The sequence below is a fragment of the Camponotus floridanus genome, unplaced genomic scaffold (genome assembly GCF_003227725.1).
Source record: "Camponotus floridanus strain SB8 unplaced genomic scaffold, Cflo_v7.5 scaffold120, whole genome shotgun sequence".
Lineage (NCBI taxonomy): Eukaryota > Metazoa > Arthropoda > Insecta > Hymenoptera > Formicidae > Camponotus > Camponotus floridanus.
In genome coordinates, this window is record NW_020229238.1 from 160028 (window position 1) to 187126 (window position 27099).

A 27099-nucleotide genomic window follows, 5' to 3' on the forward strand; every position below is an offset into this window, starting at 1 on the left:
GCAGGATTGACGACGATGTTGATTACAATAGAATGATACCATGTGTTAATGCTTACGAAAGTCGCAGTCAAGGCAAAAGTAATTTAGATATTTCAAAAGAATTAAACGCTTTAACGATAACGCTGTTTGCAATCGCATTTTATCGTTGTGATGAAATATTCCAATAATACATATTTCCATCAACTTTTATTTTTTAAAAAAAGTACAATAATAATGTCGATTTTAACTTGTGCATATATCAAGCATGTTATAATTTTGGGAAAAAAATGTTAACACAAATGTAAAAATTTTAATCTTATATTTATTCTTCGATGCTTTAAAGACATTTCTTTTGTGAGAGATAAAAATACATTTCCTTATATTATATATATATATATATATATATATATATATATATATATATATATAAATCGTATCAATGATATATATTATCTTAGAATATATTAAATAGATAAAAGCAATCAGAGATCTTTTCGCCACTTAACAATTGTTGACTGTTATTCGATATGTAGGATGTCCCAGACCATCCGTATAACCCTTTTAAAATAAAAATAAATGGCTTTTATCAAAAATAACGAATTTTTAAGTAAATCGGGTACGCTCTATCAAATGGTGATATTTTCAATTTTTGATTCCGACTGGAAATACGCCATCCGAATCGGAAGTTTTTTTAGGGAAACATGGTACTTTTTATTACAGAATTGTACGTGAAAAATTAAGAAATTTTTGTATCAAACCTTTTTGTTAAAAGTGCCTCTGTCAATTTTCTCTGTTTTACAAAAGTCACAGTCAAGGCAAAAATAATTTAGATATTTCAAAAGAATTGAACGCTTTAACGATAACGCTGTTTGCATATTGCAATCGCATTTTATCATTGTCGCGATAAAATATTGCAATAATACATACTTCCGTTGACTTTTATTTTTTAAAAAAGTACAATAGTAATGTCAATTTTAACTTATGCGCATATCAAGCGTGTTATAATTTCGAGATATAAAAATATAAACACAAATGTAAGATTTTTAATCTTATACTTATTCTTCGATGTCTTAAAGACATTTCTTTCGTAAGAGATAAAAATACATTTGCTTATACTATATATATATAAATCATATCAATGATATGAGATCTTTCCGCCACTTAACAATTGTTGACTGTTATTCGATGTATAGGATGTCCAAGACCATCCGTACAGCCCCTTTAAAATTAAAATAAATGGCTTTTATCAAAAATCGCGAACAATTTTTAAGTAAATCGAATACGTTCTATCAAATGGTGATATTTTCAACTTTTGATTTCGACCGAAATCAAATACGGAAATACGCTGTTCCGGATCGGAAGTTGAATTTTTTTAGGGGAACATATTACTTTTTATTACAGATTCGAATTGTACGTGAAAAAATAAGAAACTTTTATATCAAACATTTTTTCTGAAAGTACCTCCGTCAATCTTAAAATTATCCTTGAAGGTAACCGTGATGAAATAATGAACTTTAATTTTAAGATTGACAGAGGCACTTTTAGGAAAAACATTTGATACAAAAGTTCCTTATTTTTCCACATACAATTCGAATCTGTAATAAAAAGTACCATGTATCCCTAAAAAAATTCAACTTTCGATCCGGATGACGTATTTCCGGTCGAAATCAAAAGTTGAAAATATCACCATTTGATAGGGTGTATCTGATTTACTTAAAAATTGTTCGCGATTTTTTATAAAAGCCATTTATTTTTATTTTAAAAGGAGTGTACGGATGGTCTGGGACACCCTGTATATAGTAGTAACTATATACATATAGTGACAATTACGATTGTCATTCTGGGATCTATATAGTAGTAATATTTGCAGATAATAAAATCAGCAATGATATACATTTTTTATCTTGCAGTGATAAATCTTATCTCATCTTATACATTATCAATGATATTTCTAAATATATAATACACTGGAAATTAATTAATTTTCTAAATCATTAATCACGATTGAATTTGATTGTAATGATAAGAAAGACAATGAGACTAATATAAGACGAATAAGTATGATATCATATAGCAAAAAGATGTTTTATAAGTTTGGTTTAAAATTTTTTTTATTTGACATGATTTACGAGAAAATATCGAGCAAAATGAAGATATATAATATATATATATATATATATATATATATATATATATATATATATATATATGTGTGTGTGTGTGTGTATAAAAATCTTTTTTCTTTTTATTGATTGAATCGTAAGTGTTCAAACATGTATACAGAATTATTTTGATATCAAAATTAGGTCACAAATGTTATACAATATCAACGTCATTCGCATAATAATTAGTTGTTTAAACGAATAATATTATCATCAAAATGATAGTTAAAAAAGCATCATGAATAAATCATTCTATCGGACATTCCCGGTTTCCGTGATTCGATAAGTAATTTTTGCTTTATGCTTAACGAAGCATAAAGCAAAAATCTTACATTTTTATTATGAAGAATATTTCGCTAAAAGTCATTCATATTTAATTGCTTGTATCGCTTGTGAAGGCTATTATATACACATTTCGATATATCTTTGATGAGGAAATAATTGAGTCTAAATTATCTAAGACTAAGATATCCATAATATGAAATAGATGTGGAATAAATTTTTTAAACACTTTTTCATATAATTTTCATATAATTTTTTTTATATAATTTTATTATACATGAACATATACATTTTCATATACAGTTTTATTATATTTATTAAATATTTACATAATTGTTTGTATATTTGACTTAAAATATATTGTGATTTAAACAATTTTAATCATTGTATCATCAATTATGTATGACATATTAATTATATGAAAATTATTATCACTGCTACGACATAAATGATAGATTAACATTAAAAACAGATGACTATTTAATGATAGTTAGAAAAAGTGACACAGATGAAACAATTAATTTTTTAATTTTTCTTATTTTTTGAAGAAGATAAATTTTATACGTATGAATATACAAATATTAAATACATAAATAATATAATATATACATAATATAACGCATATGTTATATTAATATCGCTAAGCTAAAAAGCTATTTGTGATCGCAAACGTGAACGCAAATGTATTGCAATTTTGAAGTGAAGTCGTTTGATTCGTTTCTGTTAAAGTTATATCAGTTGAATTATATATATATATATATATATATATATATATATATATATCGATTTACGCTTGGTTTGGCACATATTTATATAACAAATGTAAATGTAAACTTATCTGCATCCTTTAAGTGTTATCTAATTGCGGTCTGCGGATTGCTTCCATATTTATGAATACATGTTTGAAAACATACTGTTGCAAGTAATATAAATGTCTGAAAATTATTCTTATTTAATTATCTTAATTTTTATAAAAATTATCTGTCTCACAATTACTAATTCGTTTTATAAAATAATTAGGCGAAATAATGACTTTCAAATTAGCAATTACGTATTACAAATGAACAATGAGTGATTAAAACATGTATAAACAAATTATTTCAAATTTATCTAATTAAATATCTTAAGTCTGATGACTTTGCAAAATAATTTTAAGAATCAGATTCTCTTAATAATTAGTTTTAATAATTAGTCTGATATGAAAAATGCAAGTAGAATTTGAAGATTATAAAAGTCAAATTGTGCAAAATAGATTTTTTTCTACAGTATATTTTTAATAGAATTTTTAATAAAATTTTTCTATAGTATATTTTTAATAGAATTTTTAATAAAATACGCAACAGATTTCTTTGATTACTATATTAGTACAATATATATGGATAATAGTAAATAATTTGATATTCTTGCAAACAAGTGCGCTATTATAGATAATAAGATGCTAATGATTTTAAGTAGGCAAACAAAAGTAATTGGATGATCATTATATGTATGGAAACAAGACAATTGTTCTATGTTGTTACAATCAATTTTGCAAATCCGTAACGAAAAGAACGAGTATATATTATTCAAATGTTATTTTTTACCGTATTTGTGTGATCTAGTTTAGGGGAAGATTGTATGTCAAATACTTTTGAAAAAAACACATGCAATTTTGTAGAGTATATTAATCAATATTATATTTTGTAGAGTATATTAATCAATAAATATTATTCAAGACGTACATGAAATGTTTGAGAATGAAAATTGTATCAATGTGAAATTACTTTTATAACATAGCAATAGACGCGCTAATATTTAATTTTGATTTACATCTTATAAATTTTTAATATTAACAAAAATTTTATTAATATAAAAATATATTATATTATATATATTTAATAATTTATTGAGTTATATAAGATAAAAGAGTTTGAAAGAGCATGTAAAGTTAAATTTAGTTAGTATTATTAAATTGAATTTTATGAGCGGTCCTTTTTAAATTTTTCATAATGAAAAATCACTTGTGCAATGACTAATTCTCTTAATATTTATATTGTCAAGATAACAGCTGCTCAATATAAAATAAATACAGAAAGAGCTGTTCAATATTACAGAAATGAAACAATAATATTCGATTTGATTTTACATATCTCTTTTTTAAGCGAGATTATATGTTTTTATTTTTTAATCCGAAATCTTTTTTTATATCTACTCATATTTACTCATTTTTTTTCTTCGTAATTATTGCTTCACGATTATTATTCAATCAGTTTTTGATATCTATTTATCTGATGCATATTAATGCATATCTTATGTTAATTATATTTATCGCATACTTTATTTGTATAACAGAATTTACTCGAAATATATGTTATCGATTTATTCATTATTAATTTGTACAATTACTATATATATATATATATATATATATACATATAACAATATTTATATATATATATATATATATATATATTTATTTATAGATTATGTTATATATATATATATATATATATATATATATATAACATAATCTATAAATATTTTTTACTTTTGTCTTAATATTGTTATTTCTGCTACTATTTCTGCTACTTATGTATAGTGAAAATAGTAGGAATTAATTTCAAACTTTGAAAACATTGCATTAGGAATTACGGAAAAATCGTTGTCATTATATTATATATGGAAATCTCACAAGAGTGTCCTGAAAATATTAAATATGTATATATTCGACAAAACGTGAACAAATTATAATCAATACAAATATAAATGGTACTATGATTACATTGTTCACATAAGCAAGAAAATCTCAAGAAAATTATATAAATGCTATGTGATGCCTTTAATTAATGCTTCATGCATTATATAATAGTGCTTGTCTGAATAATCTTCCCGAGACACAAAATATGATTTTCAACATGATTACATTCCAACATGATTACATGACTTGTTCATAAATTTATGAGTAAAATTCACCTCAATGCCCGTAGAAGGAAGATATTACTTTATGCATAAAAATAGTTCAAATATAAATTTAGATTTATTTTTACAATTAAGAATTATATTGTAGAATTGTCCAAGTAATGATATAATTCTATGTAATAGTTATTTTTATCAAAATTTTTGTCAAAGAATCTAAAATGAACAGATGAAAGTTTATATTTCTGTTTATATTCAATAAATATTGTTTATATTCAATATATATTGTTTATATTCAAAAACTCAAGTGTACGATTAAACAAATATAGAGGAAAAATTATAGAGAGATTATGTAAAAAAATGTAAATTTATACTTTCTATAATTTATTTTTGAAATAGATTTATAATAAAAATTCGGTTTATATTTAAATTATTCTAATTACATTTTACTTAATTAAATACTCGTTTTTTATTCTCATTACAATAAATACGTATTCCGCGATATTTTAAGACTAATATTGTGACGCAACAATGTATGACGAAAACTATTATTAAGTTAATGGAAATTTACTTAACACATTATTCAAAACATTATTTGAAACAAAACATTATTTAAAACATTCATGAAGTACAATGATGTGTAATACAATGACTTTTTCATGCTTTTTAACACAGTTTTTCCTCGAAGCTCGCTTGCTGATGACGCTTCGGAATATCCTTCTTTGGGAAATCCTGAAATCTCTCGTAGATTCTTAAATTTTTCATGTTCAATATAAATAATATTGTATAAATAAATTGTATAGATATGGAATTGTATATTATATGAATAAATCTTATTATTTAGAACATAATTTTTTATTATTGTATAGAAATAAATTATTTTATAATAAGAAATAAAAATCTTCTGCTAAGAAACAAAATCCCGCGATGTCGTGACGTGTACAGTTTAGACAGGAAGTACGATATGGTGGGGTATACGTTCCTGCACCTTAAAAGCCTTATGTGTCGTACGAAAGACTCAGTTTACAATTAATCCTTACAATCGGTAGTTTGATAAGGACCTTGTTCAAGTCTGGCATCGATTTAAACGTTGAGAGTCATAATAACTCGATCGTTGATTTCCAAAGAACGCTCTTCGAACATCATTAATACGTATGTCAAATTTTATAATAAATTTTATAATAAAATTTAAATATTTTCGAAATATTTATAGTTTGAGATAGAATCGCAATTATTTATATAAGAAATATTGACATTTTTTTTAGTTACATTACTAACCGTAATAATAACTTTTTAATAAATCACATTTGTTGAGAATAACATAAGCCACTTATATTTTACTTTATGTAACATACGTAAACATATCTAGACAAATATATGTCAAATTGAATTCTCTCAACGTGGAATGTATCGTATTAACGAATATTTATAGATATTGACAAATCTCTAAAATATATCTGTTTTATCTCGCACATTTTTATTAATCTATCGATATTACAAAATTATTTTCACTGAAAATTTAAGTCTAATGATATTACATTTTCAAATTAGGTGCAACATGATCTCGTGCCGTGTTTTCATAAATTATCTATCAGTTGCTTCAGTCATCATTTTAAATGCACTTCTGATAACAGCTGTGCAACCTGAGCTTAAATTAGTAAATGTGGTAAGTATAATTATAAATATTAGTCGTTAATGTCATTATAATTTAATGACAAAATTAAGCATTTTATATAAAAAAATCAAATTATTTTAAGATTATTTCTTTCTAAAGTGGTGATTTAATTAATTCTATTAATTATTTTCATTTATTAATTTTTGCAGGTATTTAGACATGGTGATCGAACACCCGATAATAATGGTCGTGAAATGTTTCCGAAGGATCCATATATAAATTACTCTTTTTACCCAACAGGTCTTGGACAATTGACTATAGTAAGTAACATAACATTAAAAAACAAAATAAAATTACTATAAAAAATATGAATTAAAATATAAATTAAGAAAATTTAACTTTGTTGTGAGATTTTAAGATATTTTACATGATAATTAAGTTCTTTTATGAGAATTAAAATTTTGTGTAAATACTTTCATCGAATAAAATCCTCCATCTTTTCTAATTTGTATATTTTTAAAATTAATTAAAAATAATTTTAACAAAATGCTTTGATAATTAATTAATAGAAAATATGTAAACTTTCTTTGCTCAGGAGGGAAAAAGACGCGAACATAGGTTGGGACAAATCTTACGCTTTAGATATAATGATTTCCTAGGCAGTTTGTACAAGCCAAAACTCGTTGTAGCTCGTAGTTCGGATTTCGAGAGGACAAAAATGTCCTTACAACTTGTTCTTGCTGGCTTATTTCCACCGATAAGTGTTCAACGATGGAATTCTCATTTAAATTGGCAACCGATTCCAACATCGTACATGCAACGTGTCGATGACAACCTCATCTTGACCGACGAATGTCCCCAGTAAGTATGACAAATTGCAAATAAATAAAAAACGAATTAAGAAATTTTATTTTTTTAATTTTGGAGGTAATTAAGATTAAATGATATTAAGAAAAGGAAGTAATTAAAAACGTTTAGTCTTTCTCTGTGTGTTGATGGAGACGTTGACATGATAATCTTGATGAAGTGATTTCCTTATTTCTCACGATAAAATAGTTAACTAAATTATTTTCACTCGAAAAGGACCAAAACCATGGTCGAAACGTCGTGATTCACTTTAATAAAATTTGCCAGTGTGGTCGTTTTTAATTACTTCTTTTATTTTATTTACTGGCGACCTTCAAAAGTTTAATGTTATTGATATTAAGAAAAGATAATATAAATTTTGTGAGACTGAGTGTCAACATTTAAAGAATAAGTAAATAAAATTTGCGAAGCTTTTTTTAAATAAGAAAAAGAATTTTATAATTATAAGTGTTGAAAAGTTGTGTTAGAATGTGAAGAAAGATATATAAAAAATAAGATAAGAGAAAAATACATTTTTATATTTCGCTTGACGACTTATTCATCAGAAAGTAAGAAATTGACATTTTGATTTGCTTTCAGATATCTCAATGAGTATAACCGAGTATTGATTTTGCCTGAAGTGCAAGCAAAGATATATCAATTCAACGATTTAATGAGCAATTTGACAAAGCTAACTGGCAAGAAAATGCAGACGCTTTTTGATTTGTATTTTCTTTATCACACTTTTGTTGCGGAGTCTTCCTTAGGGTTGCCGCTTGCCGAGTGGGCATATGATTATTTCCCTTATGGCCCGTTATTCGACGCAATCGTGGCGCAATACGATATTAGTAGTTTTACTCCTTTATTAAGGAGACTATTTGCTGGTAAGTTAGATACACACACACACACACACACACACACACACACACACGCACGCACGCACGCACGCACGCACGCACGCACGCACACACACACACACACACATACATATACATATATATATATACATTATTAAATTAAAATAAAATTATTTTAAATTATATATAATTTTGATTTAGAAGCAAAACATAATATTATTTAATTTGCGATTTTTTAAAATAAAATTTATTTTAATTTAATTATAATGGTTCTTCGAATAATTTTTTAAAATAAAATTTATCTCAATTTGACTATATAATGGGTTCTTTGGTGATTAAATAAAATTTAGTATATATATATATTTGTATATATTTATATATACAATATATATATATAATTTGATTATAATATCTTTTGCATAATTTTCTAAAATAAAATTTATTTTAATTTGACTATAATGAATTCTTTATATATATATATATTAAAGAATTCATTATAGTCAAATTAAAATAAATTTTATTTCAATTATTATCAAATATATATATATATATATACAAATATATATATATATATATTTATATATATATATTTGTATATATATATATATATATATATATATATATATAAAATAAATAAAATTTATAAAATTAAACAAATTTAAAAAATGTAGTTTAAGGTTCAATATATAATAAATAATAATAAAAAAAATATTACGGGTCAATAAACCAAAATCGCGTATCTTATGGCGACAAACTCAAGTAACTGCACTTATATGTTAATTTGGCAAAGATGGAAAACACTATAAAAATAACATATGAATCAAGTGCAAATTTTATTAGCAAACGTTTCCCATATTGGGTTCTCTTCAGTGAAAAGAAAAATACATAAGTGAAAAATAGTAAATGATAGAGTCGAGTAGAACAGAAATTATTTACAGAAAAATGTCGCAAGTATAACATTGGTAATGCGCATAAAAAACTATAATAAGTCTGTGTACGTATGCAAACAAGAACGCTCAGAAAATTATTGTAACAGAATGTTAATTGCGTATAAAATGATATATGTTTGTATAACGTGTACAGACATGACGCTCGAGAATTGTTACAACAAAATGAAGAATTATTGTTCGGAAGTCGCTGGTATATAAAGTTTTGATACTTTAGTAACGAAGATTGTAACGGATCTGTGTACATATGCAGATATAACGCTCACCTTATGAAAACATGGTAAAAACTCAAGGAAAAACGCAAGGAAAATTACTGTCCTTGTTCCTTTTACTATATACAATTATTCTCAATCATTACTTCTGATTTCAAATCTGTATTGGCTCTTTTTAATATATGTAATTATCTTTAATTATTGCTGACTTCAAAATTATAACGACTCGTCTATGTTATTATTTTTTTCTTTTAGATCACGGTTTATGTACGCTTTATTTTATACTTTTTTATCACATTTGTGGTTATATGTGTGAGACTTGTTGCTCCTTTTGTTTATAAATTTGTCGCCATAAGATACGCGATTTTGGTTCATTGACCCGTAATATTTTTTTTGATTATTAAATAAAATTTATTTTAATTTGACTATAATGAATTCTTTAATATATATATATATAAAGAATTCATTATAGTCAAATTAAAATAAATTTTATTTTAGAAAATTATGCAAAAGATATTATAATCAAATTAATTATAATCAAATTATAATCCCATTATACCACCCATTATAATCAAATTATAAGCCATTATAATCCCATTATACAACCCATTATAATCAAATTAAAATAAATTTTATTTAAAAAATTCTAAATTAATTAATAATATGTTTATAATATTTCTAAATCAAAATTATATATAATTTAAAATAATTTGACTTAAAATAATTTGTCTTAAAAATAATATTTTGCTAGTAATAATAATATTATATTATTATTATTATTAGCATCTTTATTTATGATATATCCTTATTTTGTTTTAGGTCCTCTCATCCGTGCCATGACGGACAATATGATCGCTGCGCAAAATATGAATTCAGACACGAAGATTTATTTATACAGTGGTCATGAGACTAACATTGCGAGTTTATTACAAGCTTTCGGCGTGTATGAGCCACATGTACCCGAGTATTCTAGCGCGATTATTATGGAACTGCAAGAGATTAATCAAGAGTTTTATGTCAAAGTAAGTGTGTGCTATCAATAATATTCAATGAACAAACATAATATAAATATCGTATAAATTTAATTATTTTATATCGCGATAAATTCTAGCTGCTGTATTATCAAGGCATCCCCCCCACCATCAAGGAATTGCAAATCCCAGGTTGCGATGTGCTTTGTCCTTTTGACAAGTACTTGGACTTAATTGAAGATCTAATTCCGTCCGACGATGAGATGATTTGCGACAAAAGGCAGACACCAGATTTTGCCAACATAGAATATCCCGCCGGTTTGCAAAAAGTCATGTACGATTTAATTAAGTCATCAGGAATAAATAGAAATGTATAAATAATGCATGCTGATATCAAGTGTAAGATAAAAGTGTAAGATAAAAACATCGTAAACATAAAAATATAGTTAAATTAGTTACATTTTTTATCATAATATATCGCAATTAAGTTATCGTTTACAAAACATTTCCTTTTTTCATATTAATTTATTCAATTATTTATTCAATTATTATATATATATATATATATATATTATATATATTAATATATATATATATATATATATTAATATATATATTTATTCAATTATATTAACACATTCGTTTAACGTATACATAAACTCGACGATATTATAATGTATAATATTATATAATTATATTTGAACGATCTAGTAAAAAAGTGAGTTTTGAGAAACTAATAGAAAATTCTCTAAATCTAATAATTTTTTAAATCTTTTTATGTGCGTGCGTGCGTGCGTGTGTGTGTGTGTGTATATAAATATATATAAATATGTGTTCATTTTATTTATATGAAAAAAAAAATTACATTTATTATGAATCAAATATACACTTTAAAGAATTGTGATTAGTTGCTTTAGTACTAATTTTTTATGAGATATTTGAGAACGCACAATATGTTATAAAAAATAAAGACAAATTAATTTAATTTATTTTAATTTATATATCATTTTCAATTTTAATTTAATTTATGTATCATTTTCTTATTATTTTTCATGTTTCCACATCGCATAATTAACAAATAATTTCGAAACTTCTTCTTGTATTGTTGGCAATTAATTTATGACACACTTCAAATATAATATTCTTTATGCGAAAAAATATATATAACGCCTTCAAAAAATTTACAAATCTAAAAAAATAATAAAAGTGAAAAATTTTAAAACTGGTATCAATACAATTAGCCAAGTAAAATAAATTATATAATATTAATTTGTAATCGATACGAAGTGAGTTAAGATTAGTTTAATTCTTCAAGTACTTTTTATATTATGTATATAATTAAAAAAAAAGTTTTGATTTAAATTCTAAATCGCATAAACAGCCTTCATTCAGATCAAAGTAAAATATGAAAACTTAATGTGCCCCAGTCATTTATATATAAAATATAAAACCTTAGAAAATATATATGTATTAATCTTTTCATTTAATAAATACAATTTTATATTATAAAATTATTATACATATATCTATTAAATTATATATTATTATATAAATAGAATATAATTGATAGCATAAGTATATAAAATAATAGAATAAGTATAAATTTATGTAACGATATATTTCACATTTTATATATAAATATATAAATATGTAAAAATTATAAAAGTTTTATGTATAAAAGATACATATATGTAGATAAAAATGATCAAAAATGAGGAAAGTGAGTATACAATTTTTACTTGAGTGAATGAAAAAGGTGTAAAATAAATTAAAATTTTTTTTAAATGCTTAGCTGTGTCTCAAGGAACAAATATTTGTCACAATACATAGGAAATTTTTACTTGTCACATTGCATTGTATATTTTACCATCAATTTTTTAAATTATTTGTACAGTCTTCGATAAGAATAAAAATTCAATCTTTTCTAATCAATCTTTTCAATCGACAAAGCTCGCACGTCATCGATATGAATTTTTGCATAATTTGTATAATAAATATTATACATAATTTTGCCTTTCAACAGCATAATATACTTTATTGTGAAAACAGATGATATGAGCTTATTGCTAATTGGAATGCTAATTTTTGAGAGCAAAGTGTTATTTGCTGTGTTCATTGTTGCATATCTGTCTAATCGGCGTAAACAATCTATTCTTTCGAAACGTTAATCGCTCTCTCATTAATCAGGCACACGTTTAAAAATTTATTTTAATAAATTTTATGCTAATTATAGAAAAAATATTTTTAAGCAAAATATTTTTAAAATCGATTGATCGATAGGAATCTGGTTTCGAATGTCGCTGCCGCGTATCGATAAGCCACAGCTCTAGTAGTCGCATACAATTTATTTTTTGTATATCCAATCACAACGTATAGAAACATTGACATATTTAATATTAAATAATATATATAAATTTAAAAATAATATAATAAATATAAAAATAATATGACATTAGTCACAACACAACTTCACACAATACATGTGAGCTGAACTTTGATGTCAATGATTGCAGTCGAATTATTAACCGATCATTATCGGGAATATTCATATTCAACCGAAGTTTATAAAGTTCTTTCTTATCGCGAATATCAAATTCGCCCCCCTCTTAATCGATAGCTGATGCTTCGTCTATCTATTCAGGTGTCAATGTATGGAATAAAATTTGCCAGAAATTCGCTTTTTCGTGCTGACCGTGGCGCTAATCAATGAAATTCAAAAGTAAGTTGTGTTTCTGAGATATTAAATTCCACCCCAAAGGGATGGTTTTTGCAAATTGTTATGACACAATAAATTAATCTTTCACACGTATACATACACGTATCACAAGTACACATATACACGTATGATTTTGTCTCTTAAGGCATTTTGCACAGCAAAGCGACTAATCGTCTATGCACGATGCGAACGCCGCTTGAGAAACAAAATCGCTTTGCATGTGTGCTGCACGCATACGTATGTACATGAGTCTGAATATTATTGTGAAGAAAAATGAAAAATAAAAATTCTGATGCGATTATCAATTCTCAAGATTGATTGCATCAAACTGATCGCAATCGAAAACTTGTGTTCACATTCTATCATAAAAGTGTCGTTAGATTTTTTTATTATAGCTTTAATTCTTGAGATATTTTGATTGAAAGTTTATTTTAATTCCGGATAAGCTACTTGATAGCCCCGCATCGACAACAGTAACTCTCAATACTCAGATCCAGTTTTTTATGTACTTTTTTATGTATAGCGACGCTACCACATTACTTGATAAGAAAGATTTTTCGCACTTTGATATGCCATAAAATTTAATGAATATTACACAGAAAATTCAAAAGTATATTTTATTTCAATTATTGATTTCCAAGGAAAGTTCGCGATCAATGTTCATCGTCATATATATATATATATATATATATATATATATATATATATATATAATATATAATATATATAATATATTATTATATATATATATATATATATATATAATATAATTATAATATATAATATATAATTATATAATAATATATATATAAATTATTCAAAATATTTATCGTTTTCAAAATATCAAAAATATTTCCCATCATTCCGTTAAATGGATGAGAAACCTTTTATCAAAAGATCATAAAGAAGAAAGTAAGTTTAAATCTCGTTAAAAATTATATTTAATATATGTGTGTGTGTGTGTGTGTGTGTGTGTGTGTGGTGCGTGCGTGGCGTGCGGCGTGCGTGCGTGCGTGCGTGGCGTGCGTGCGTGCGTGGCGTGCGTGCGTGCGTGCGTGCGTGCGTGCGTGCGTGCGTGCGTGCGTGGCGTGCGTGCGTGCGTGCGTGCGTGCGTGCGTGCGTGCGTGCGTGCGTGCGTGCGTGCGTGCGTGCGTGCGTGCGTGCGTGCGTGCGTGCGTGCGTGCGTGCGTGCGTGCGTGCGTGCGTGCGTGCGTGCGTGCGTGCGTGCGTGCGTGCGTGCGTGCGTGCGTGCGTGCGTGCGTGCGTGCGTGCGTGCGTGCGTGCGTGCGTGCGTGCGTGCGTGCGTGCGTGCGTGCGTGCGTGCGTGCGTGCGTGCGTGCGTGCGTGCGTGCGTGCGTGCGTGCGTGCGTGCGTGCGTGCGTGCGTGCGTGCGTGCGTGCGTGCGTGCGTGCGTGCGTGCGTGCGTGCGTGCGTGCGTGCGTGCGTGCGTGCGTGCGTGCGTGCGTGCGTGCGTGCGTGCGTGCGTGCGTGCGTGCGTGCGTGCGTGCGTGCGTGCGTGCGTGCGTGCGTGCGTGCGTGTGTGTGTGTGTGTGTGTGTGTGTGTGTGTGTGTGTGTGTGTGTGTGTGTGTGTAGGACGTTTCTGTACATATTAGTGCTACTTCAGTCAAATAATCCTTTTATCTCTTGCAGCATATTAAAAAACGTTATAAGCTCTTTATTCTTACTTTTATTTCTTATCTTTATCTTAGATTTATTTTATGGTTTACGTAAGCATGCTATCATTTGCACGTTTGTATCGAACAAAGGAACATAAGTTTATAGTTACACATTTATACAGTTGTTTATATAAAGCAATTTTTATCAATTTTATCGCTATTACGACATTTATCACTTTTGATTTGGAATTAAGTATAAGTCGAATGACATTACATTTTGAGATTAGGACTCAGTAACATGGTGTCGTTCTGCATCCTCGGCAATTATTTGTCGATAACTCTAGTCATTAGTTTAAATGCAATTCTAATTGCAAGTGTACAGCCTGAATTGAAATTAATTAATGTGGTAAGATATTATTGTTAATATTTTAAATTTAAGACAAATATTTAGCGCTTTATATAAAATTTAAACTAAACTCTCTTTTCTCTGGATTATTTAAATTTGCAAACGCAAATAATTAAGAATAATTATTTTTTAAATTAATAAATTGATAAAGAATTAGGCTCTTTATGTATTTAATAACACGATACACTAGAAAAGAACGATTAAGAGTCACCGCGGTTGATAGTGTGTCATTTTTTTTTTTTATAATTATTCGCGAAAATTAAAACGCGACAATATGCATATATACTTGGTGCATTTATCAAGATATAGATTCTCTCTCATTTTCAAAAATACTATAAAATCCTTCTTTACCCCCCTGAAGAGATGTAGGCGAGAAAAATATCGCCAAATATATATATAAATAATTATTTTTACTCAACTTTTATTTATAGATATTTAGACATGGCGATCGAACACCTGATAATAATGGATATGAATTGTTTCCGACTGATCCATATCTGAATTATTCATTTTTCCCGACAGGTCTTGGCCAATTGACTAATGTAAGTAATATAATTTTATTTTGATATTTTTTTCTAAAAAAAGTAATAGAATGAAAATAAATAAATTATAAGCCAATATGGAAGTGTTATAAGCCAATATCTAAAATTAAATATTCACGAAAATTTTATGTGTATACGTGTATATATGTGATATTAGAAAATTATACACACGTGCACAAAACTTTCAAGTTTTTTAACAAAATTTATTTTAAAAATTTTTTGCGAGAAATTATAAAGCTCACACATACTTTTCTATTTTTGAAAAATAAAACTTTTTATACAATAAATTTTTTTCTATTTTAATAATGTATATAGAATATATTGAATATGTATATAGAATATATTGATTTAAAATTAAATTAAATTCGTTTGTGTGTGTGTGTGAATGTTAATATAAAAATCTATATTTTATCTATATTAAATTAATCTATATTTAATGATTTAAGGTCGATTAATTCATCCAATTATTTATGCAATTCTATAGAATGGCAAAAAACGTGAATATGAATTGGGACAAGCTTTGCGCAGTAGATATGAAGACTTCCTCGGCAATCTATATCTGCCAAAGCTCGTCGTGGGTCACAGTTCCGATTATGATCGAACAAAAATGTCTCTGCAACTCGTTCTTGCTGCTTTATTTCCGCCTACGGATCGTCGACAACAATGGAACGCTGATTTAAATTGGCAACCAATTCCGGTGACATATGTATCACGTATCGACGACAATTTTTACTTGAGTGATGAATGTCCAAAGTAAGTTTAACTAATGTTATCAGACATAAATCAAAGGAAAACAGAAATTTATTGTTTAAATGGATATATCTATTTATCTATATCTATTAGATCCTTTGATATATATATATATTTTCGAATAAATAAATACATAAAAATAAAATACAATATATAGAAAATTAATTTAAAAATATTTAAAGAAAACAACTTTGAATATTATAAATATAAAGATAAAGAAATATTTTTTCAAACTCAAAGATTTATGCGAAATACGAATAGATTTATATCTAACAATGAGATGCGTTTCAGATTTCTTGATGAGTACGGTCGTATATTGAATTTGCCCGAAATAAAAAAAGAGATGTCCCGATTTAAAAACATAATGAGCAAGTTGACGGAATTAACGGGTAAGAAAATCGAGAAACCTTTGGACTTATACTATTTGTATCATACTTTCGTAGCAGAATCGTCCATGAATCTAACTCTTCCCGAATGGGCATACGATTACTTTCCTGATGGTCCACTGTTCGATACAATTGTACTCTCATATAATATTGCCAGTTATACTTCTTTAATAAGAAAGCTCTACGCTGGTAAGATATAGTTAGAAAATTTTATCTTTATATAATTTTATTTATAGATATTTTTTATGATATATACTTATAAGAGTTGTTTTCTGCTTTAGGTCCGATGATTCGCGCAATATTCAACAATATGATAACTGAAAAAAATCCAATCCCATCGAATACAAAACTTTATTTGTATAGCGGTCACGAATCTAACATTGCGGCGATGTTACATGCATTTAAATTGTATAAACCTCATGTACCTGAATACTCTAGTGCGGTTATTTTAGAATTATTGGAGCAAAACAAGCAGTATTACGTAAAAGTGAGTTGATGTTATCAAACAATATTTCTTTGTTTCTCTGATTAATTAATCATTGCGTTAATATTAATTCAATCTATGATTTCTCGAGATATATAAAATATCATAAAATCGATAAATATATCATATTTTTTGCAACGTAAATCAATATTAAAATTAATATTATTTCTCTTATTTGTTATATTTTTTAATTTAATTTTTATTATAATTATTAATTTATCAATCCTTGTTTTCTATAAAATTTTCAATTAGTTTTTTAATAAAAATATTAAACAATTAAAGAAAGATGATTATATTATTAAATTATCCATTTATATATGAAAATATCAATTTAATTATTCATATCGCGTTTGTTTTATTAACAATAAGTATTATTTTATAATTTTATAAATCTTTTATATAGTTTCTATATTATCGAGGCATTCCGCCGATCTTTGACGAACTTCAGATCCCAGGTTGTGAAATGCTCTGTCCTTTCGACAAGTTCTCGTATCTAATTCAGGATTTGATTCCATCTGATGAAGATATGATTTGCGACAAGAGGCAGACTCCGGATTACGCTAACACGAAATATCCTATCACGCTTGAAAGCAAAATATATAATTTAATAAAGAAACATTAATTTAATAAAAAAAAAAAACGAAATATATATATACAAATATCCTAGCATTAATAAAGAAGTTTATAGCAACACTATTTTTATTAATATACATTTATTATTTATCGTGGAATAATATTTCATATATTTTAGTACTATTAATAAAAATATAAATTACAAAAATATTGAAAATTATAATGTTTAATTGAAAGGAGTGTGTTAAAGAAATACAATAAAAGAAAAATGATTTTATTCATATTATTACGAATTTCTTAATAATCTAATAGCATTAATAATAGCATTAACGAAATAGCAAAAAATTGTGCTACACAATTTATTATGTAGTATTACTTTTTAAGCAATAATCGTCGAATTTAACAAATATTTTTCCTACGACTGACTAAATCAAGAAGAAGATAACATTTCATGTTGTTTTCTTCTCAAATGTGTCTATTTATTACATCTATAAAATTTATTGCTCTAATCTTTTTATGTTTAACATAAAGAATCTTTCGATAAAATATTATTATACCTAGATATGTATAATTACTCACGAAGTCATAAAAAACAAAACATACGACACAAATAAATTTAAAACAATACCTTTCTCGTATCACCGAAAATTCACGATCCAGCAATATTGGACTCTGTATGAGCAGACAGTCTACTGATTTCAGGCTTAATGGACTTCACGCCAATAAAAATTGAAAAAATAGTGTTATCGATAGCGCGTGAATGTCCCATATATATTATTATGCATTCTACGTGAGATATTCCAATATTTTCCAGTAGCAAAAATAATTTTGACATTTATTGTATTGTTACAATTTCTCTACAATATGTTTTGTTCAATTTTGAAATTATACTCTAATACTCTAATAGCTTTATAATCTAAGAGATGCGCAAAAAATCATATATTCTCGTTCATAATTCTCGTTCAACTTTTATAAAGAATAATGTAATCACAGTAATGATATTACAATTTATCCAATATCTTTTGCTCAAAATATAGTATCGCATATCAATAATTTTATTAATAAAGGACAACTATTGCACAATATCAGAAGTAACTTTTGCGAAGAGAAGATTGATCAATATCTATTGCATGATAGAGATAATATAACTTTGATAAACGGGAGATCTGTCGACTCTACTTGTTAATATTAGCTTCTACGGCTGCCAATATATTTTCATCATCTATAAGCTAGTATTGTACGATGTCATGAGTAATTTCTGCTTGGAAACTTCGATCGATAGCTATCGTACGTCCGAAAGATAGTATCTTTGATCAAATTAATCTCGTCGATATCGCATTCTGTTCGACAGTTAGTTCTTTCATCACGCGTAAGCTCGAAACACGAGTGATTTCCGTCGAAATTTTCATTATCGAAAATTGGAGGGGCGGAATAATATCGCCGATACTTGTCGAATAGTAAAACGCCGCTTTATACGCGACATTTGATTGCAAATATTTTGATCACCTAGGGACAGGTATCGGACAGAATCGGGGAGATAATTTCGGCTGTTGTGCGATCAATATGCTAAACTGCACGACGTGCAATATTACATATTGTCCTGTACGCGATTGGTACGCGATCCACATATGTGCATACCACGAGGTCTGCTACAAACAATGATGAAACTCAGCAGCCTGAAGCAATATTTCCAATTTCCAAATTCAGATATATAAAGAACCGTTGCGTTCATATGTAATATTCTCTCTTAACATGGAAGTTATAAATAAGTTTATTTTTAATAACAATTATTTAATTTTAATATGTATTTTAATATGTTTAATATATATTTATTTAAAATCAAATAAAAAAATTAATTTAATAAAAAATTTATAACATAATTATTTAAATTTTAGGTTATTTTTAAATAAATTTCTTTCTCTCTTGTGCAGCTCAGATTGCGTCTGACGATACAATATTCCTTTTTTATCTACGCGAGAATGTTCGTTTATGTGGAATTCCGGCATGAGCAGGCGAAACACGCAAGAAATGCCAGTTCGTTAGTAACGTTCGCGCAAGTTTCGCGCGTGTAAGTGAACTATACGGATCATATTCCGGCTTGCAGAAGAGCGGAAGAAGAGGGGACGACGGGGGTTAACGACGTGCATATGCTCCTATGTGTGCATTTGCCGGCGTCGAGCATGTCCTGGTGAGAACTTGATCGCAAGTGATAATGCTCCTTAGTGATCGGCCCTCGAGGTGCTCGAGATTCCAAACGCGTCTCCTAATAGTCCTTTATCGGCACCTATCCCTTGCGAAGAGAAGCGTCGCGACGTCGCCCGATCCTGATATAATATCCCTTTATAATCGCCGTCATCAGACGACGACCGCAATAATCGATGTTGCTCGCGTTGCAAAAGTAATATAACGAAAAAAAAAAACGCGTTAATGCATTTACGCGATTTCCGATTTTAACAATTGATTAATCGATCGGAATGAGATAAGCTAGTCCAAATATGTCGATAAATTTCGCGCGATTCTTCCACATCCGATATGATAGCAATAAAATGATACATCTCTCTCGCGGCACAAATATTTATGAAATCGCTGTTTATGAAATCGCTATTAATATCGTAATTCGTCACGCTGCGAATTTTCGTCAACGCGTCGCATTGTTTCCTTTTTTAAATAATATTATAACTCATCGGAACAAGGATGTAATAACGAGGGCTCGGAGGGATGAGAGGGAAAATCGCATAGGCGCAGAGTCGCGAACTCTTCGAAATCGTAAGCTCGTCGTCTGTGTATCGACGTTGAATGGAAAGTCGTGAATTTTAACGAGGCGCGGTCACGTAATATCGGTAGGTTTATTTAGACAGAATTCTATAATACCCGGGACTCTCCCCGCGATTCGATCGGCCGTAAATATCCGCCGTCTGTCCGTCGGCGAATTTGCCCGTTATAGTCGCCTCCGTTAATTGGCATGCACGTCGAATCACGCGGTAGGGCGCGCGCCGTTCCCTCCCTTGCGAAATTCATTTCGAGGCAAACGATAATGTTCGCATTCCAGAAGCCGCACGGAATCGAATCTATGGTCGGCGCTCGTCGAGTTTTAAAGCGCTCCGTTAAAGAGTTCCGTCCGGGAGCTCGTTAATTTCGCGAAAGGGAGTAACGCGCGATGTATACGCACATTTATGAGGATATCCACATATGCCCCGCTTCCATCTCATTTCGCGAAGCGGTACGTTAAAAAATGTTCAAGTCTAATCGATCCCGACGACTCGCTTAAATACCATTACTTGCGGCATGTTATCATTTTTATTAATGTTTTATTATGTAGAATAATAAGGGATGGATGACGATAAAGTGAAAGGGCTGTAAAAGAGCTCCGATGGAATTAAGAAGAGCGAGAATTACATCTCTTCGTTGCGAACGTAGATAATGTTGCGACTTGAAGCTTTCCCTTCTTTCTCTCTCTCTCTTTATATATATATATATATATATATATATATATATATATAAAATGTACATTCGCGCGCAAGAAGACCCATTTCCATAAACTGCCCTCCCTCTAAAACGCGCGGCCGTGACAATAAATCAGATTACGCGAACATTTCGCACGTCGTACACTACCGTGAAATCCGCGCGAAAGAGCAAATGATCATGAGTCGACAAAAAGAGGATCCACGAGCGCGAACGAAGATCGTGGGAGCACGAGTTATTTCCGCGACATGGATTGTCGTTAAACGACGAAAGCAACTTGGTCCCGTTGCCTCGTTTATTTAAAGTATTAATAATCTTATAAAATTCTTATGTAATTTGGATGTGTTAAATTAATAATAATAATCTGTAATTTAAAAATGTTACATTAATAATAATCACACATGATATACATAATAATAAAAATATTCTTGTTCTCTTGATAAATTGTGAAAGATAAGAAAACTCTTCATAAATCATGTTGTATACTTTTCACGTGTCTTAATAAATAAAAAAATTTTTTATAATTATTTGCTACTAATTTTGCGACTTATGCGCTTAAGGATCTTTGTATGTACAATCCCAGCAAAAAGTAGTTGAAAATCAATATTGACAAATATATCCACTTTTGGTGTATTTTGAGTATGAAAAATTGCGTGGAATATTATAATTTGATCTTAGCTACAGTACAGAGATATATTTTTTAATATTTATTGCATTTTTACTGAAATATTCCAAATTTTGTTAATCGAAATGATTAACTTTTGGCAGAGAATTTCGCCTACATGGCTAACTTTATTCAATCATATTTAATATCTTTTTAACTAGTTAGTACTTGTATAATATTATTTGACCAAATATTTCCTCTGTAAACTTTTGCAAATTTTAAACAAATTCTGAATATTATTTCCATGTATTCTTGTCATTTGAATCGACGTGGTTATACGTTTCCCATAAGAACACATTTAATTCGGTGCAAATTAATATCCTTATATCCTGTGAACGCTTTAGTGAATCGATTTAAAAATTGTACTGAAGATTCTAAACATATGTAAGGACATTCTGTACAATTTTCATTAAATTCTCAATATTTTGAAAATAGATACAAAACATCCTTAATCCAAAAAGAATGTAATAAAGAAATTTGTTTTGCTAATTTTGATTTTAATAAATTGCAGAGAGATTCAAGATAGATTTCGGAGGAGTCCCGTTTATCTACATTCCCGACTGCCAATTGCTTCGTTTGCGCATAATATTTTGCCGATAGCTTCTTTTGTAACACTCCCAATTACCTACATGTATTATTGTACACATACACACGAAAAAAATGAAGATACGAAAGTACGATTGCACACATGACATTATTGCGCACATACATACATTATTATTGTATACATGCACATGAAATTTAAACTTTTTATAAAATGAATTTCTATCTTAATGTAGAGTATATTGATTTAAAATGAAATTCGCTTTAATGTTAATATGATTAAAAATCGATCCATTTTTAATGATTTAAAATCTATTAAACCACTCGATTATTTATTGCAATTTTATAGCATGGAGATAAACGTGAATACAAATTGAGACAAGCTTTGCGGAGCAGATATAAAGATTTCCTGGGTGATTTGTATCTGCCAAAGCTCGTCGTGGTTGCCAAAGCCTACAAATATCGTAAATTTTTATATCAGCTACGAGATAAGCTTTTGTACTTATATATCACGGTACATTTTTGATAGCGACCAGCGAATTGCTGTGCTTGAGGCGTCTTTCATGCAAATTTTTAAACATTTATAATTAAAAAAGGAAATCTCTATTTTTTTATTCTTAATTTTCGTTTTATTTTATCATGAAAAATCACCCTTAAATTTTGGCTCTATGTTGCCGAACATTTATATTATTTAATATACCTATAGTATATATATATATATATAAATAATTTTTTAAGCGATTTTTTGCATTATTCCTAAATAATTGGATTTATTATTAAAACATTACATGTGTCTGGAGAAGCCATAAGTATAACAGCTGCGTATTTCAGTAAGTTTTATATCTACGACATAAAAATCTATATCATATGACAGAAAAAGAGAAAAGATGTCAAGATTCACAGTATTTACAAAGATAAATATATGATTTTTTTACAGTTAATATAACAGTAACTATAAGTTAATATAACTATAGCTTTGAAATTTAATTTTTCATTTCGAAACATTTAAAAAATAATAAATGTCATAGATTCCGCAATATAACTATATAATTTAACTGTTTAATTTGTTTATAATATTTATGTTAAAAACAAAATATGTTGAATTTATTATGTGCGTATTATAATTTTATTAATTTTTTAAATATAAGAAAGAAACACATAACGTTGCGTTCTTTAAACATTCATGACTCAGACTTTTCAATAATTTATATATCGAACAATTTAGATATCTTACATTTTACTTAAAGTAAAATGAGTATAATAATGCATAAGTAGTTCGATAACGATGCAATACTTATATAATAATTCGTATATGTATTACTGTTCGTACATATACTTCTATGTGTATAATAACTACTGTTAATAACAAGTATATAAGAAATATATAAGAATAATTATACAGGGTGTACAAAAAGTATGGAATCCCCTGAATAATTTGGAAAGATTTCATTTTAGAGAAAAATGTTAAATACAAAATTTGTAGGGCCCTAAAATATCTATTTATTAATCTTATCAGTATGACCACAGGTGGCGTTGCCAAGATTACATAAAGATTACCTTGAATTTTTTCAATGAAAACCATTATTTCTTATTACATATTCTTGTAGTGACAATTATATATTTTTTCTTAAAAATAACTGTGCGTTTTTTTATATATTTTTTTTTTAAATTCGTAAATTGTCATGCCAGTTTCACAGACACGGCTATATTTTAAGAGTTACAATCAAAAGTTCCACTCATTTTATACTTGTTAATTTTATAAATCAAGATGCATACACATCGCATAGTTCAATATTTGCATCTATATGTTTTATAAACGCAACAATGTAATAAATTTGATTATTATATATTACTTGAATATTATGATTATTATATTATCTAAGATGTAAAATTATATACATTTAATATATAGATTTAATGTATAGATTTGATATTATAATATTGTTTTGTCTTCTTATATTATATATCTTTTATTTTTTTCTGATCTTAACATAGAAATTATTGTTGATAAAAAAAGACTACTTTATCGTATATATTTTATCTATTTATTAAAAGAAGATCACGTATTTTGATTATTAATTTGATTTGATTATTATTATATATTACATGTATAATCAAAATTAAAGTTATAATATTATTATATATAATTGTACTATATAATTTATAGTGTCATTTAAGTGTCGTTTAATTTAAAATCATAATATTATGATATCATTTAAGATTTCTAAATAATATAAATATGAATTTTTTTCTCATTATTCTAATAATGAAAACTGTTTACTTCATAATAAATTTTTTTGGAAAGCAATATTATAAAAAAAATATCTGCTATATAAATTATAAATTTATTTCTTTTTATAAATATATAAGATCATAAAAAATTGCTTATTTTTATGATTCATGAACAATTTTCTGGCAATATTTGATCATAAATTAATTTTTATTTACTTACATAAAGTAATTTTCCTTTATATTATCATTATTTTTTGGAGAAACCGTTGCCATAGATGAATAAATTTTGGACTCAGACTTGACGAATCTCTTATCTTAATTTTATCATTGTATTTTAACTTAGACCTGTATTTCAACGAATATAAAAAAATTAATTTTAATTATGACACATATGTGTAAGCGACGAAATTTTATACTTCTTTTAATAAGCTTTATCCATACTCTTATTACACTTTCATAATTGATTTTTATCTTATTCTTCGTAACTTATTGATTATATCGTATATTATCGTATATTATAATAATCAATCAGAACCTAATTCTTAACGTAAATTTCTCCCTGTACATTTTAAATGATAACCTCCGAACTAATGTAATACCCGGGAATATAACACACACATACTCACACATAAGCGCTATTATATATTTTTTTATTCTTTCTATATTTTTAAAAATAATATATTGCATTTCTCATTTAATATATAATTTAATTATTTAACCCGTTCTCTTCCCTGAATTCCGAGATCGTGCTAGATTCCAACCCGCGTAAGAAAGATTAGGTTCCTTTATCCGAAAAGGGACCGCTAAGCGGATTGGCCTAAAAGAAAAGCGGAGTTATAGAGACCATTTTGGTCATTGATTTGTGTCAGGCCCTTTATAATTCGCTCGATTCGATCCATAGACACGCCCTTATAAAGTGTGTCACGGGGTAAATAGTTTATGTTCTTCGTTCTATTATGTCCATCCATTCAAGGGTCTGGACGTACATAACAGATTCATCAGTCGATTTTCTCAACTTCGGAAGCTTTATAAAGGACAAAATAATGGCGGCAGTATGAAATCTTTCATTAATAATACCTTCGAAATTACGGATTACTTATCTGCCCTTTCAAACTTTTATATAATAATTATATATTTTCATTATTAGGAATAAAATTTATTCATACTTAACGAACATATTTTTGATATTATTTTCTTCTTTGCTATTTAATTAAAATTAAGAATTTCTTATATTTCTTTTCTCTAGGTAGTAATTTTCATTATGATTGCGATGACAGTCTCGACCGAGAACAGTGTTTTGGAAGTTGACTACACGTGTCAAGGATAATTTTTATTATCGTCCATAATTTGCTGCTTACTGATATGGGATAATAACTTGTGAAGATATAGCTTTTCAAAATGTTGAAATGCGTTGAAATTCTGTATACGTATTTATATATAATATAAATGAAAAATTTTATGAAAAATTGTAACATATTGCACACAAATTTGGATAGTAATATTTGATTTTTTTAAATGAGACAAAAAATTCCATTTTTCAAATGTTATATATAAATTATATTATATATAATGTTATATATTGCATTTCTCAGGTATATTTTCATTATTCCAATTTATCAGACTTTATTAATAATTGCAGCTTTGGCGTCGCTGTTGTTCCTGAATAGTCACCATGCTCAGAGTTGCAATAAAAATGAATAATATGCATTTATCATAATAATTTTATATTAAGATAATTAATGTGTCAGCTACAGAGTCCAACATTTCAGATTAAATATACAAAATTTTTACATATACGGCAGGACATATAAAGATCTATATCATATGTCAGAGAAAGAAAGAGACAGAAAAGATGTCAAGAAGTTTTTACAAAGATTAGTATACAAAATTATTACTTTTACAAGTAATCATTAATTCCTAATACCACTAATTTTCAAAATTTGGATAATAACTACACG

General features: G+C 27.5%; 2 protein-coding genes across 2 annotated transcripts; both read left to right on the forward strand.

Moving 5' to 3' along the window:
- The first annotated feature begins 6409 nt into the window (after nt 1-6409).
- Nucleotides 6410-11264, forward strand: LOC105258151 (venom acid phosphatase Acph-1). Its single transcript, XM_011269245.3, has 7 exons — nt 6410-6470; nt 6870-6984; nt 7143-7253; nt 7529-7794; nt 8380-8663; nt 10615-10817; nt 10907-11264. Exons 2-7 carry the CDS (start codon nt 6877-6879, stop codon nt 11141-11143), a joined length of 1209 nt encoding a protein of 402 aa, XP_011267547.1. The 5' UTR covers nt 6410-6470; nt 6870-6876; the 3' UTR covers nt 11144-11264.
- Nucleotides 11265-15302: 4038 nt separating this feature from the next.
- Nucleotides 15303-18363, forward strand: LOC105258152 (venom acid phosphatase Acph-1). The gene is made up of 6 exons (XM_011269246.3): nt 15303-15505; nt 15937-16047; nt 16532-16800; nt 17089-17372; nt 17465-17670; nt 18071-18363. The coding sequence occupies exons 1-6, from the start codon at nt 15398-15400 to the stop codon at nt 18287-18289; spliced, it is 1197 nt and encodes a 398-aa protein (XP_011267548.2). The 5' UTR covers nt 15303-15397; the 3' UTR covers nt 18290-18363.
- The last annotated feature ends 8736 nt before the right edge of the window (nt 18364-27099 follow it).

Coding starts and splice junctions, on each gene's coding strand:
- LOC105258151 (XM_011269245.3), top strand. CDS start 6,877: ATGATCTCGTGCCGTGTTTTCATAAATTATCTATCAGTTGCTTCAGTC. Junction 7,795..8,379: donor TTGACCGACGAATGTCCCCA/GTAAGTATGACA, acceptor ATTTGCTTTCAG/ATATCTCAATGAGTATAACC. Junction 8,664..10,614: donor ATTAAGGAGACTATTTGCTG/GTAAGTTAGATA, acceptor ATTTTGTTTTAG/GTCCTCTCATCCGTGCCATG.
- LOC105258152 (XM_011269246.3), top strand. CDS start 15,398: ATGGTGTCGTTCTGCATCCTCGGCAATTATTTGTCGATAACTCTAGTC. Junction 17,373..17,464: donor AATAAGAAAGCTCTACGCTG/GTAAGATATAGT, acceptor TTTCTGCTTTAG/GTCCGATGATTCGCGCAATA. Junction 17,671..18,070: donor ACAAGCAGTATTACGTAAAA/GTGAGTTGATGT, acceptor TCTTTTATATAG/TTTCTATATTATCGAGGCAT.